General features: G+C 41.5%; 2 protein-coding genes across 2 annotated transcripts; both read right to left on the reverse strand.

Annotated features, from left to right (window-relative positions):
* Nucleotides 1-1,006: 1,006 nt before the first annotated feature.
* On the reverse strand, nucleotides 1,007-15,701 carry irbpl (interphotoreceptor retinoid-binding protein like). Its single transcript, XM_088634455.1, has 5 exons — nucleotides 15,404-15,701; nucleotides 5,665-10,390; nucleotides 5,275-5,465; nucleotides 4,646-4,788; nucleotides 1,007-3,534 (listed from the first exon to the last, which is right to left on the reverse strand). Exons 2-5 carry the CDS (start codon nucleotides 8,791-8,793, stop codon nucleotides 3,209-3,211), a joined length of 3,789 nt encoding a protein of 1,262 aa, XP_088490581.1. The 5' UTR covers nucleotides 8,794-10,390; nucleotides 15,404-15,701; the 3' UTR covers nucleotides 1,007-3,208.
* gdf2 (growth differentiation factor 2) lies at nucleotides 11,870-14,659 on the reverse strand. The gene is made up of 2 exons (XM_088634459.1): nucleotides 14,125-14,659; nucleotides 11,870-13,570 (listed from the first exon to the last, which is right to left on the reverse strand). Exons 1-2 carry the CDS (start codon nucleotides 14,657-14,659, stop codon nucleotides 12,690-12,692), a joined length of 1,416 nt encoding a protein of 471 aa, XP_088490585.1. The 3' UTR covers nucleotides 11,870-12,689.
* Nucleotides 15,702-15,891: the final 190 nt, after the last annotated feature.

The following is a 15,891-nucleotide window of genomic DNA, read 5'->3' on the forward strand; positions in this document are numbered from 1 at the left end:
ATTTTTAGATAATACTTTTAACTTTAACAATAATTGTAACTCAGGAGCACCATCTAAAATCTGCTCTAAAATATGAATCTCTCTCCTGAAACCCAGAGCATAGTCAATATACCATGGTCTTCTCATTAATAATAATTTGTCTACAACAAATCTATTATAAACTGATATACTCTAAAGTGATGCAAAAAAAACAGGTTTTGCTTTGTCACAATTGTACTGTGTGAGTAAGGACTGCTAGAAGGAATCAGGTGTTGATTTGCAAGTGCATATTTACAATATACATGTAAGGTACAATTCCCATTTAAGATACTAATGTCCAGCCCCACAGTCAGGCATGGATGTGTTCTTGAGACACGTTATCAATTAAAAGTGTGGCATGTAATTTGAGGGAGTTTTTGATTTAAATGATCTGTCCATAATATTGTGATGTTTCAGTCATATCTCTTCTTAGTTTTCATTTTTCTTTTGCCATTTTTCTTCTTTTTACTTCCACATACTGTAGTAAACAGGAAATACTTTGACCAATGTAGTTCGAGGGGAGGTCACTGGCTGTACTACAGCCAGTATAAGACCTTCCCTTTGAGTCTGACAGATCTCTCTAAGAACAGGACCTGCTGAAGGGCAATCGTAACTAAAAATAAAGACGAACTTTCAACAGCTTCGCTGTATTACTTAATAAAAGATGCAAATGACCCTTTAGAACATTTCACATGCAAATGACCCTTTAGAACAGTACTACAGTACTGTCCTCCCTTGAATGGCAGGTCTTTGAGTGGCTGTGTTTCAGTCTCACTGCACATCTGGGTTTTTAGAAACATAATGTTTTGTTGCAACATATCTGGCATTGGCATAGTCCGTGGCTTTTTCATCAGTTTGGGTCCATGTCGCTGCTATTATCCAAATGCTTTCTGCAAACTGGAAAGTATTCACGGGTGTTTGAACACATTTCACATTGAATTTGGAGTAATAATAATCACCACAAGATAACATCACACAAAAGCATGAATCTTTCTAGTAATGTATATTAGGACAGCTATAGGCAGAACCTACACATTAACAATAATATAGGCAGAAAAGATAGAGATGCAGCACTGAAATGTTCTCAGATATGGAAATTTGATACTTTCCAGCAAATGTACTGTAAATATTCCCTTTCACTTTTCATGTGTAGTCAATAATGTCAGTTCTATATATTAGTGTATACTTTAAAAATCGACAGAAAAAAAATTAGGTCTTGTCTTGTTAATTCTTCTAGGTAGCATTAGTCATACACATACAATGTTACAGACTGAAACACCAAAATATTTTCCTTATTGCTTGATTTAACATGTCACAGCAACCAGCAGTAAACTAAAACTTTATAATTGACTGTAACATTTTTTCAAAGGTTGTTTGCAAAATAATAGGCTACAGTTAGTTGCTACTGCTTCCATGCTACTGTTGATTTAATATACATTGTATGTTAATCAGTGCCTGTAATATTTCACAGACCAGAGCACTACAAAAGACTTGCAGTGTGGCGAAAACGTAAGTACACCCCCTTAAGATTTTATGGTTTAACATATTTAGACATATTTTACCTGCTCCTAGTCCGTACCAACTCCTAACAGTAGGTAAAACTAAACTCAGTTGACAAATAATACAAAAAAGTTCGACTTTGTCATTATTTATTTAAAAAAATCAACCTGCATTCAATAACGTTATGTGAAAAAGTAAGTAGTTTTACCTTTTCAATTAAAAGGTTATATTCAATTCAATTTCAATTCAATGGAATCAGCTGTACCAAAACATATGCCAGTGATGAGTTGATCATGTGGAAGTGATTCCACCAGTATATAAAATCAGAACCTTTGTCTGTCTCGTCCTATGAAGTCACGTTTGTGGTAACACATCGTGATCAAAAGAAAATCTGTGACAGTCTTGCGAAAGAATTGTTACTACATATATATCTTGGAAGAGTTACAAATTAATTTCCAAACGATCTGAAGTCTATCATTCCTCGGAAAGAAAAATGCTCCACAAATGGAGAAAACTCAAGACTGTTGGCAATATACCCAGGAATGACCATCCTACCAATTTCTCTTCAAGATCTGACCATCTAATCCTCCTGGAAGTCTCAAAGAACCCCAAGGGATCTACAGGCCTCTCTCGCTAAGGTAGATGTCAGTGTTCATGAGCCCACCACCAGGAAAAGATTGAATAAGAATGGGTTTCATGCAAGGACAGCAAGGAGAAAAATCCAGCTCTCCACTGTTCAGCTTCAGTTTGCCAAACAGCACTTGAATTAAAAACTAGACTTGTGGAACTTGATCTGGACAAATGAGTGAAACATGGACTTATTTGTCCATAATGCAAAATGTCATGCTTGGCAATAAGCAAACTCTGCCTTTCACCAGAAGAACCTCATACCATCCATCAAACATGTCGGTGGTGGGAGGGTGATGGTTTGGGTTTGCTTTGTTGTCTCGGAACCTGGACACCTTGCTATCATTGAGCCGGCTGTAACGTCAATACTTTACCAGAGTGTTCTAGAGGAAAATGTGAGACTGACAGTTAAAGCTGAACCGAAAGCGGATCATTCAACAGGCACATCTATGACAGAATGGCTTAAAAAGAAAAACAAATCAGGAATTTGGAATGTCCAAGTCAAAGTCCAGACCTACTATAAACCTCATATAGATGCTGTGGCCAGACCTAAATGGAGTTGTGCATACAAGAAAGCCCTCAAACATCACAGAGCTGAAACAGTTCTGTAAGGAAGAACGGGCCTGAATTCTTCACAGGTGACGTGAGAGACCGATCAACTCTCGCAGCAAAGGTTTAATTCAAATTATTGCTACTAAAGGGGAGTGCCACAACGTACTGAATTAAGCATATACTTTTTTCACGCAAATATATTGAATGCTGGCTGAGTTTAAAAAAAAATAAATAATGGCAAAGCACAGTCTATGTGAGTTATTTGTCAAATAAGGATAGTTTAATCTCCTATTAGGACTTGTTTGGTTTGGACTAGGCGAAGGTCAAATATGTCCAAATATGTTAAACCCTAAAATCTTGCGGGGGTGTAGTTACTTTTTCACCACATTGTCCATGCAATAGCTAGAAGACCCTCTTCCTTGACCTTCATGCAAATGCTTGGCCCTGCTCGTGTAATCTAACCCGCGGGATCGTTAAGATCCTGGAGCCTCCATGCCCTGTGTGCCCAGATTCATCTTTGACTGTGCAGGTGGCTGCTCAGCATCTGCTTGGCTGTGTCCAGAGCCATGTCAGGGGCCGACTCCACGTGGGGGGCCACTCCAACCCCTTCCCAGGAGGGCCCCTGGGAGCCGTCGGACCGCGCGGTGGGGAGGGTCAGGTAGAGGTGGGAGCCGCCCACAGGGTACGTCTCCGGCGGGTGACAGCCGCCGCGGGTCGCTTTCCCGACGACCAGCGCCCGGCCAAGCCTCTTCATGATGTGGACAAACTCCTCCGCTGCGCCGGCCGTCACGCCGCTCGTCAGGATGACCGCGCTCTTCTTGGAGCCGTATCGCTCGCCTTCGGTTAGAGGAAGAGGGAAACAACATCACTCACGCGGCGGCAGTCGGTTTAATTTAGTTATAACTGATTCCTTACAATTATATGGCACTTTTCTGGACACACTCCACTCAAAGCTCTTCACAGGTAATGGGGTCTCTCCACCACCACCAGTGTGCAGCCCCACCTGGATGATGCTCCAGTCTGCTCACACACACCAGCTCTCAGTGGGGAGGAGAGCAGAGTGATGAAGCCACTTCAGAGAGGGGGGTTATTAGGAGGCCATGACTGGTAAGGGCTAATGGGAAATTTGGCCAGAATGCTGGGGTAACACCCCTACTCTTTTCGAGAAATGCCCTGGGATTGTTAATGATCACAGAGAGTCAGGATCAGTTTTACTTCTCATCTGAAGGACGGCGCCTTTTTACAGTATTCCTGTCACTATACTGGGGCATTAGGACCCACAGAGACGGCAGGGTAAGCGTCCCCTACTGGCCCCACTAACACCTCTTCCAGTTTCCCGTTTAGTGCAGAGATTTCTAATTAGAGGACATGACTGTCAGATCACTGACACAATGTTGTCATTATGGTTTGCTCAATCCAGACCACAGTGTTTAAACTTGGATATTCCTGATTGCAGATTCCACAATTAAGACAGCTGTGTAAAGTATTAACATACTATTTAAAAATTTAAAAAGAACATAATTATGTATGAGAGAATTTGAACATCAAGTGAAAAACCAACAAAAGAGGGAATAGTATTTTTCCATTGCTAAACTCTGTGGCTGTTATGAATCTCGCTTCATTCCCAATTTTCATTGTGCCTAAACATCTGATCCATACTGAACTCACGGATCATCCACTGTATTTGGATAGGAAAGGCCTTCAACTTTTGGAAGCTCCTGTAATGTCTTCAGTGAACAAACCGCTGTTCACTTTGCTTTTTGCCATGACAAATCAACTACTTTGCATACGAAACAATAGAAAATCTTGAATCTGAGACTTTTCTTTTCTGAGGAATTAATATTTGAATCTCGTTACTGACTTCCTCTCATCATTTCTGCTTAAATGGGTAGCAGCTAAGGGTTGTTTTTCCAATCAGGAGAGAAATGAGTACAAGGGGGATTGTTACCAGTCAGCTGGGACAAGGTCCACATATCGCTTGTCAAGTTAGAAGGCCTGTCGTAGATTTTATCCAAAAGAATTGCTTGGTCTTCATCAAAGAAATAGGAACACAATCCTGCGATTGATGAGGTAGGTCCACCAGTATTATATCTGCAATGAAATTTGCAAAGTGACAGGCAGTAGGGGAGAAACCATATTGTGGCAACAGACTAGTATGTTAAGCAGTTGTGATACCTCTCCTACAAAAGGTATCCCTTTCCATATTATGCTCTCTGTACAGCATTTTCATGACTGCTTGCTTGGTTTCACTTTGCAATAAAATGGCTTTCAATGTTTTCAATATGACTGAAGGAATTTTTTACTCACTATGCTCTAAATTAATTTACTGCTAAATCTTTTGGTACCAAAACAGAAACAGCTGCTGATGATTAACGCTGATCTATACCAGCATTATAAACTATGCTTAATGCTCCTCATTTTATTTATGATTTAATATTAGTGTTTGTACTGTATGTTAAGCAGTCAATATACTGAGTGAATATAATGGCATGTAACTCAAAGTATCATACCTGGTCTATATGGTTTTCTAGCAATACATGTGTATGAAAAATATAGGAGGATGAGAAAAGAACCTACCTAAGATCAATAATCAAAGCATCAGTGTGAGATATTTTTTTCCATACGTGTTCTACAAGTAATACAGACACATGAGGCATGTGCTCAAAATCTCCAAACATGTCGAACCGAAGGTACCCGATGTTATTATCAAACACATCAGTGTGGAAAGAAGACTTGATCAAGTCCTCAAACATCTCAGGAGACAGAACCTAAAGAAGAAAGAGAAGACTGTGTTTTGTTACACAATATATAACGGGTTTACCTTGTCCACTGTGCAGTAAAAACAACAGTCAAGTCCAAACCAAACAAGATAAATATCAGTGAATTAATTATTCATATAGCAAAATGTCCAAGACATGAAGGTAATTATACAATTCTGTATGACAACAAAATAATACCAGGTCCTACCTGCACAGGTGACAATCCAGGGACAGTGCCTTTGGAGTGGTCTGGTATGTAAGAGGCCTTTATGTTTTTGTCCCCAGTTAATTCTTGGAGGTCAGTTGTGAGTTTGTCCGCCAGTTCAGCCTCGGAATCAATAACGTTGTAATTTCTGCTGTGAACCAGGAGAGCCAGCTTTTCTGCAGCGCTTTCACCAGTGTGTGCAAAGGCATAATTGTCAGCAACCAGCTTCCCTGCAGCCTGGACTATTGAGGGGATTCTTGCTCTGAGATCGATGATACGAAGAGCGACACTCATTGCATCATTAGCCTGAACTGCAACATGAGGTTCGACACCAGAGACACTCCATACTTTCCCAGTCACTGCACTCAGGACAACCTGGTTGGGAATCGTGGCATATAAATGGCTTTCCCCAATTCGGTAGGTACCTATTGACAAAGAGCCTCCTACAGTTGGCTCTCCAATAACTGTGGCCCTGCCCAGGTCTTTCAGTGCCCTGGTAAAAGCTTCTGCAGCAGAGCCCGACTTATGACTTGTGAGAATGAAAATGCTTTTTTCCAACCCGTATCTTTGGCCCAACAGTGAAGGCTGGGTCATTATCTCAGTCATTGTAGCGCTGGTCCGGTCAAAGACAGTATAAAGATGACGGACAGGTTCTGCATCGAAAAAGTAAGAACATAGTATTGGGATGGCCGTCGAATAACCCCCAGTGTTGTATCTCATATCAAGGATTAAAACATCTGTGTCAACAATTTTGTTCCAGACTTGATCCAATAGTTGAGGCCCAATAGCCCTGATTATTTCAGCATCCGCCATCAAGTCAAACCTTAGGTAACCTACATTCCCTGGCAGGACTTCAACCTTGAACAGAGCGTCTACAATATAACCAATTTCCTCAGCGGTTGGGACTTTGGAAACTTGGTCTTTCAATAGTTCAGGTTCAACCTCACTGTAGAAGACATGCAAACGATGGTCACCTGATGTCTCCTGCAGATCTGAGGTCAGCTGAGAGTCCAGGGATTCATAGTCCACCACAGACCGATAGGAGCCGTTTGACCATTTGGATTCCAGGACCCTTTTGACTTTTGTGGCAACCTCAGGAATAGCATAATGAGCTTCTAAGAGTTTCCCGGTCTCTTCAATCAGAGCATGAACCTCTGGATGAAAACTAATTATTTCTTGTGCGGTCTCCAAAGCCTCATCAGCTAAAACGATTGAATCTGGGACAACACCTCCCCCTAGCCAGCATTCTCCACTGTTATCAAAGAAGTTTATGACCGGGATCGTAATCACTATCTTTGTGTCTTCGACCTGGAATGACCGAGAATGCAGCAGTGTCCCCGATGTGATTTCTCCGATGACAGTGGCCCTGTTCATTGACTGCATCAGGTACGCAAACTCCTCTGCGGCTGTTGCTGTGTGCTGGCTTGTGAGCACATAAACCCCTCGTTTCGACCCGTAAGGTTGTCCGCGGATGTTGGGAAGCGTGTGGAATTCATTAGTGGAGTTAGTAATCCTGTTGTAAATTGTGAAAAAGTGAACCGGCGGGGTGGGATCTTGAAAATAAGTCAAAAGAATGGGCACAGCAGCTGACGGTCCCCCAGTGTTATATCGTATATCTATAATGAGGCTTGTTGTGTCTTTGATGGGATCCCAGACTTTTTGGACAATCTGCTCTCCTAATTTCACCAACATAGAAGCGTCACCAAATTCATCAAACCTGAGGTATCCAATATTTCCAGGCAAAATGCTCACTTTGAAAACGGTATCCACTATAGCCTGAAGCATTTCTGGGATGTCTGGTAGCTTGTCTGCTGCAGGAGCATCCTCTATGGTGACTGGAGGCTCTGCCATTACCTTGATCATGATACGGGGGTCCTCAGACACGGACTGTACCTCATGGTTCAGTTTAGAAGCCAAGTCTTCCTCCGATATCACAGAGGAAAAATCAATTAATGAAATGTGGTGAAGGATGGAGGGAACTCTGTCCACAAATGAATAGTACCTCTTAATTGTGTCCGAGACCGAATGGACAACTTTAGGAGCAGCACTTCTCACTGCCAGGATGGATATTGCTTTCTTGAGAGCATCCTCTGCATTCACAGTTACACACGGGAATACTCCATTTACCTCCCATGTTTGACCGGTAATGGGGTTAATGGATCTTGCAACAGGCACAGTGATATAAAATTCTGACTTTCCTATCTGAAGCTTCTCGATTTTTAGCGATCCCCCGGCGGACCTCTCACCTACGGTGATAGCTCTGTTCAAATGCTTTAAAGTGTAGGCGACATCCTCAGCAACTCCGATAGTGTGCTTGCTTATTAGAATAATTAAATCTTTATCTTTTCTATACCTCTGTCCCAGAACGGACGGCAGCGTCCAAAATTCTTTCGTAGTGTTGGAAGGCCGATCATAAACTGTGTCGATGTGAATAAGAGGCTCAGCTTCAGAAAAATAGGACACGATGTATGGGATGCCAGAGACTTGCCCTGTCGTACTGTAACGAAGGTCCAGTATTAGAGAAGAAGTGTGCATGACATTGTTCCAAACGCTGTCAACGAGAAGCTGGCCAACGGTCTCGATGATGTTCTCTCCAATAACGTGGTCAATCCTCAAGTAGCCGATATTGTTCTCCAGGACTTCGTACTTGACAGAATGCTTGATGATATTGACCAGCTGATCTGGAGGAAGCGGTGGGATGGCGTCTGGTTTCGAGGGGGACGTGTTGGGCTCATAGGAAACAATGAGCCGCGGGTCGTTGAGTGCCCCTTGCACACCAGCAGTCAACACGGCTGCCAGCTTTGTAGGATCCGATACGAGGAGAATCTCGCCGCTGCTCATTGCTCGCTCTATCGACTCTTGCATTTCAGCCATGTTCACGGGAAAGCAGTAGTTGTCCAGGAGAACTTTAGCCATGTCCCGGACCAGACCGGGCTGAAACGACGAAGGGGCTGCAGAGGCATGGTGGCTGAGTACCAGGGCTGCCAACAGAAGGACGAGTCTGGCCATTTTCGGGGCAGCCTGCTGCTCTTCGGACCAGCTTCTTGCTTCAGCCCTCGTCAGCTGTGTTTCATTTCCCCGGAGGTGTCTGAGACTGTGTCTCCACAGCAAGCTTTCTGACACAGCCAGCATAAGAAGCTTTGGGTTTCAATAACCCTTTAATCGCATTATGTGGAGTGCAGCAAAGACAAAATAACAAACTAATAATGCATTCAACAAATACTGAAAAATGAACTGAGATAAGACTCACATAAATTTAACTTCAGTTATTAAACCTCTTTTATGCTGCTGCAGGAGCTGTAATAACATGCACAATGTCTTACATCACGAGAATGAAATGCCCCAGTTTACCAGCAGTGCTCAGAGAGATTTGGGAGGTCAGTTCAGGGTCCCGTGTAGCTCTGAGGTCATTGAGAAGTTAGTATGGTTTGTGCTGACCTGATCATTGTCCTTTTTAATGAGCAATTAGGTGAAAGCCACTTTATTTTTAATAGAATGTACATTACAAACAATAATGCCAATAGTGCTTTAATGAAAGAGAGAACTAGCCTTGTATGAAGAATCTGAATACGGCATCAGTGGTGAATTCATGCTGTGAGTCAAGCTGCTATCCGGCAGGAAAGATTCAAATTAGAGCCGTCCTTAATGTTGAGAAATCTAGACGTATACAATATACTGTAGCTGTGAAACTCTTAAAAGATAAACACTTTAAGATTGTATTATGCAACCACGTCTTCTCTGTACTAATCTGGACAATATACTATTAGCCATTCTTAACTTTTAATACCATCTTACATAAGCCTATGTCTGGCCATTGCCTGCAGCCAATCAGAACCAAGTCTCCCATTCTAAGAATGGAACACCATTGTTCAGTGTGTCAATCATGGAAATGGTTGGCATTAAAATTTCAAAGAGGATCAGCTCTTGGAATAACCAATTTAGTTATCTAAGCTGTAAGCTGTTTGCCTACAAACCGTTCAGCACTTCTTTTATAACAAGGATGTATAAGGGTTGACTGTGGGGCACCTTTGTTTCACAAAGTAAATAACGAGGTAAGGATTTTTGTTATCTTTGTTCATCATTTTCTGGCAAATATTTGTAATGCTCTTTGGATTCCCCATGATATTCTGCTCTTTGTAATGAGCTGCATCCTTGCAATACTTGACAATGATCATAAAACAATTAGGCTTGTCTGTCAATGTGAGCTGGGAGGAACACTTGGAATTAGGAAACTCTCCTTGTTGCTGTTTCTGTTCTAGATATGAAACCATGTAAAAACAAGCGTAAACGTGTATAATTCATACTCTCCAGGTCCCCTTTTCACATAACAGCTGGTTAATAAAGAAACAATAATTGAATGAAAAAAGGCAAAGTATTTTTCATCTTGAAATGAGGTGCTGTGTTAATATGTAACTAATAAGGCTGAAATGACAAAATTGTAATTAGAATTTAAAACTTATAATATGAAATATAAAAATCCTATGTATATTTCAAAAAGGCCTTCAGAAGGATTCATTTGGCCAGCAAGTTCAGGAAAGATAAAGGCAAACCTTTCAGCAGACCTCCGGAGGGCGATCAAGACTCACTGTTTCTCTCAGTGTCCGAAACAGCAGTATCCTTCCTTCTTGTGGGGAACTTTATATACTGAAATCCTCTGTTCCACAATAATCCAGGGACAGCAGTCCCATCCTTTCAAAGGTACAACACATGGAGGCATTCTGTCCTTGGTCTTAAGAAAAATAAAACATTTTAAAATCAGAAACGGTAGTTAGATTATGAGATTATAGATTATAGATGATCTCTTCTGTTGATACTATTAAAACTATACTTTCTGTAGCGTGTTACATTATTTTAAATTTCTTTTTAAAATGTTGTAGATGTTTTGGTCCATATCTGTTGCGGTTCATGCATCTTTGTGTAAATAAAAGGTGTTCTGAGTTCTTGTTCTGAGCCTTTGAGGTTTTGACTGCTTGTATTAGTTCCCATTATAGTCTTCTCTGTTCAGAACTAGTAAGGGTTCTTCAGCCTGTCATTGTAGGACATTTCCTTGTGACATGCTGTATGTTAGTGACGGCACTGTCACGGACGTCCAAAGGGACTAACCGTGGGGAGCAGGAGAGCAGAAAAAGACCCATATGCGTAGCGGCGAGACGGGAAAAAGGCCCGGGCTCATTAGTGCAAAGAGTTCAGGAATGCCGTATAGAAACCTATGCCCTCAGGGAGCGGACGTGGGGCGCCCTGGTGCTAGGCGGGTCTCAGGACATCCGAACATCAATGCTGAGCGAGGACAGAGTGCAAGACCCGGAAATATATAGCCCAAGGAAGAGAGGGACAGGAAGGACAGCAGACCGGAAACTAGGGACAGGACAGAGAAGGAGCGCCCTCTGGCTGCAGAGGGCGTGACAGGCACTTGATTGTTCCCAAGTTTACTGCAAGAAAAAGCCTTCTGCAGAACTGACTGGATTGAAAATGAACACATTTCCATGGAATATATTAGGATTTACTTGCTGACTTTCCTGGAAGAAATCTTTTCCAGTGCAATCAGATTAAATGAGGCTCTATAAGGTTTCTAATATATTTAAAGAAAGTCTGTATTTGCGTTCATTGGACGTGTCCTTCTAAAATGTTGTAATGGTAAGTAATTTCTCATTAATTGTCAATGTAGTGAGAAATAACCTTATCACACTACTTTGCGTGAGTCTATACTCAGTGATAATCAGCTTGTTTTAGAAGGGAAGCTGGAAAGAATCTGTTTATCTTTTGTTTCCGATAAGTGCTCATTGCTTAAATAAAATCGCCTCCCAGTAGCTGCAAAGAGCTTATCTTTCAAGAGTAACATGGAAAAGGCAGAAAGTAGTTGGCTGTTTAGGAATAACAGATGACATGTCATCTGTTACCAGTCACTTGTACCACTTATCAAACAGCACATACTTAGTGATACAAATCTACTTGCCAATAACATTTCATAATCCACCAAGGCTTCAAGGCTTATGTGGAATGCTTAAAGTCATTTCTGCTGCGCACAGAAGATTTGCTATTTGATGCCTGTTAATATAAAAAATATTTTTAATATAGAATTGTAATTAGACTGAAAAGCACAACTTAGAGTGTACTGTGTAATCAGGACTGGGATATGAGAGATCATGGATTCAGCATTTAAACTACCGAGCAAAAGAGAATGAAATGAACGAGAACAGGTCGGGGTTACTTTAGTTTATACAGTGGACTTTATAGAAAACAAGTTTAGGCCACATTTTCCACGATCAGCTGAGGAACATAATAGAAAAAAGGCTTCTGTTTTTCCATTTGAACATTTTTACAGGACCACAAGGGTCTAACTACTACAGCTGCCATACTTTACACAATTCCTCCTCGTTAAAAAACTTGGGTATACCACACAAACATGCGATGCCAGACACTGAATTGACTCCTTCAGGTACACTGTGAGCTCGTGAGAGGTGGCTTTAAGAACGTTGGGGTCACCTGTTCATTGGCAAAACCTGCGTTATAAGGCTCTCCTGACTGAGTAATTAACATTCGGAGGAAGTGGCTAGTTCCACACAGAGTTTATCCTTTCCCTCGTGTGGAGTGTAAATCGCCCCGACAGGTGAGCCTCATTCCACAGGTTTTTCCAACAGGTGAAAGACTTTCTTGATGCTACATCTCTCTACCTCACATACATGTTCTCACCCAGTAAGGATGAGAACGCAGTGTCACAAGAGGCCTGTCATATACTGACAAACATTCTGCATATTTCTGAATAATAATCATATTAACAGATGCCTTTATATTCTCTTTAACATGCACATAGGTCAGCTCTTCAAAACACTTTACAAAATTAACCCATAGTCTTTGAAAATGTATTAAATTGGAATATTTACACTTTTTCAGTAATGGGATATCCTTAAAAGATTCTAGAATATGCATAGGCTATACATGCATTACGTTAAATAATTGAAAAAGCGGTTGATGACATCAATGTACAAATTTACATGTTAATGCAATGTCAGTAGCTGTGTCTGCTGTCACTACCTACACCCACACTCAGCGACTTTCATTCCTTCATAGAAGTGTTTTACTGTAAATATGCCACTTTCATAATACATGAGTGTAATCGGATCCAATTTAGTTGGAACACAGCAAGCCTTTTCAGCTTTGTTGGGGTTATTAAGGTTCACAAGAGTCTGAATGATGGCGTGTTTGGAGGGCGTGACGTCATCAGTGAGAGGATAAGAGCACAATCCTTTGCACTCAAAGGCGTCATATACCTTTGGTGCTACGATCCAGGAATCCCAGCCGATTTCTTTAAAATCCACACGGAGCGAAGTCCTCCTGCAGTAGTTATCTTTTGCATGTCGTTTTCTCCGTGGCTGGTCCCTGACGGAGCTCGTGCTTTTGTTATTCTGCTCTGAGAGGACGAAACTTTCTTCTTCGTGGGCGATCATGTCCTTCAGTTCGTCCGTGTCTTTCGTCTTGTCGCTCGTTCGGTCGTCTGAGAAGACGATCAGCACTGCCGAGCTGTTGTTCTTAACACTGACGCTGATATCGATACCCCCCCCTTCAAAGGCCCCCGTGTCCCTGCGCTCGACGCGTACTCCCAGTGTGTTTGTGGTCTGCCCTGACTTCACCCAGCGCTTGATGGCGTCCGTGACTTCAAAAACCTCCCAGGTGGGGTCTTTCCCCTCGGTGCTTTTAGCGCTGAGGAAATGCAGTACTGGCTGGTCTTCGTGGTACTCCACGTCGTAGACCTTAATGGTCGCCTGCATGAAGTTGTGGTTCATAGCGCTGTGATCCAGGGAGGTGAACAGCCGCAGCTCGGCCATGGTGATCTCCTCGTGGCTTGGAATGGACAGGTTGAATCGCAGCAGGTGCTGAGTCTCACTGCTGTTTCTCTTCGAATGGGAGACATCTGAAAAGAAGAGGAGGGCTGTGTAACTGCGCTGGGTGTGAGAGGGCCATGGGGGTTCATTGTGTTCATCAAGCCACACTCGATTCTTTAAAGTCCACCTTGAATGCTTTTGTATTCATTATTATGTAATGTACTGTAGATCCTGCTCTAAAGTTGAAAATTATTTCAATAAAACGATGTGATAATGCACCAGGAATACTTCAATAAAATATAAAAGACCATACATTTGCTAAAAATCAGTATAAAACATTAAAGCACCAAACGTCGTACGACCAAAAATGAATCTTGTTTCAAAGTAAAACTTCCAAAAATTCCTTTTTGATTGGTTTAACACCATAACATTCTTTCACATATTTAGAAAAAACCCCGATCAATTGCGAATATTCGCAGTCAGGTTCAGATTTATTTTAATGTGAGCTCTTCCCTAAAGCAATGACGTGGGAAAAAAGACAGCAGCCTGTAACGTAGTGACAATGTAATTGCCAACACTTCCATAATTACAACTACCTCGCTAAAATGTGCATTATCCTTTGCAGATGAGGTCATGAGCTCACCTTGTATATTGAAGCTCCGGATGACGTCCGATCGAGGTGTGGAAGATTTATCCATGGCGTACCTGTTGTACAGCTCCATCATGAAGTGAGGAGGATCTGTCCTGCTGTGTTCGTGCGGGACTCCTGATAAATTCAAGAGGCGTAGGAATTCGTCCTTCACGTTTTCTAACAAGCCGCCCAGGTTTAAGTCCTCGCTGGGGTCCTCGCTGGAGTCTTGCTTCGAAATCTGGAACTGCATTTCTGTTTCCCTCATTTTAATGACGCCGTTCAGTGGTTTGCACCTACACGGCCCAGTGAGCACCATCAAGCTGATCCAGAGTGGGAACAAGCAGTTCATTGTCGCCTCCAACTCCAAATTAGGGTTAATTATTAACTCTGTTTCGCTGTGATTAAAGTGAGAAGCGGCACACTGTGGAGCGACAATCTTCGCAGCCGAGATTCTGAACTTCAGTTGAAGTTTCTCTGTCCCAGTCCACAGTAAACAGCAGACTCTTGTCAACCAGAATAGTTGTACAGCTATTCTTATCTTAGCCATTGATGTCTTTGGCTTTGTTATCTTTCTGTGAGGCTTGTGGTTAATGAAGATTCTGTAAACATTTGACAGACACTTGTGGCTAATGAGAAGGTCACTGTATACCAATACAAAGTTGTACTGAAGTACAAGGTCACTAATGAACAATTTTCCTTTGTGATTTTCCCAACTTCAGGAAAATAGTACTTAATGTACTCTGTTAAGTCCCATGTTCTCACATGATTTGTTGGATTATTGATTTTGGTGCTTTTTACAATGTTGAATAGATCTTATTCTTATCACATTACCATTGGACTGTGACATTTTGATACATTCGATGTGTTACAGTATAATATGATTTGACATTTGACATGCCTGTAGTTTGCTTTTTGTAACAGTTTTCAAGAGATTATGTAAAACACATCTGGATTTGCATTCCTGTTTATTTATTTTTTAAAATTTTACACTACAGTCCTGATTGTAATGTTTTTAGAAAAATGCTTTATAACATACAGTACAAATACATACTTTTGGTAATATTACTTGCATTTGATTGGTGTCTGTCCAAAATACTAGCAGACTGAATTTAAAGTGGGAATTAACGATGACAGTATTATTTGAATTACCTTTGCACTTACATTCTTACATCTACACTTGCTTGGATTATATATAATACCAGGTTTTCCGAACAAACAGTATTTTAGCCTGCAGTGGAGGAAGAAAATCTCAATCACACTTTTCAAGATCAATCATTTTGTTCTACAGTACCTTTCAATTTCTGCTGTGTACTGCAGTCAAGAATGTCTTTGTCCAGCTCCAACTCAGGTCATTTGCAGACAGTCTAAACTAAAACACGTGGACGGCTGGAATGTTCCCTCTGACCTTAAGGGTCTTATCAAAATTGTCCCCAGTTCTTATTCACTCCTTTTCTGTCAGCCTTTCTTTGCCTTCCTGTGCCAGGATTTGGCACAGTGAGGGTTTAATAGGAGGTGAGTGTGACGTTAAAGGACCTCTCCACATAGGAAGCAAGGGCAGGTACTGGAACACTGAGCTCATTGTCAAGAGCTTTTCAGTATTGTGGTTTGTCCAGGAAAAGACTGTACCTGTCAAAGGTCCTATTGGTCTGAAAACAGAAGCTTAACCTTTAAAATGTTGTCTTAAGAAATAAACCGGAGTGCAAGCAGCGGTGAAAGAGAGAAAGTTGGAGTACAACTGTATAGTATATCTTTTTAAAATGTCCTTAAAGCTAGAATTTG

This window comes from Lepisosteus platostomus, chromosome 6 (genome assembly GCF_059453375.1).
Source record: "Lepisosteus platostomus isolate fLepPlt1 chromosome 6, fLepPlt1.hap1, whole genome shotgun sequence".
In the NCBI taxonomy this organism is placed as follows: Eukaryota; Metazoa; Chordata; class Actinopteri; order Semionotiformes; family Lepisosteidae; genus Lepisosteus; species Lepisosteus platostomus.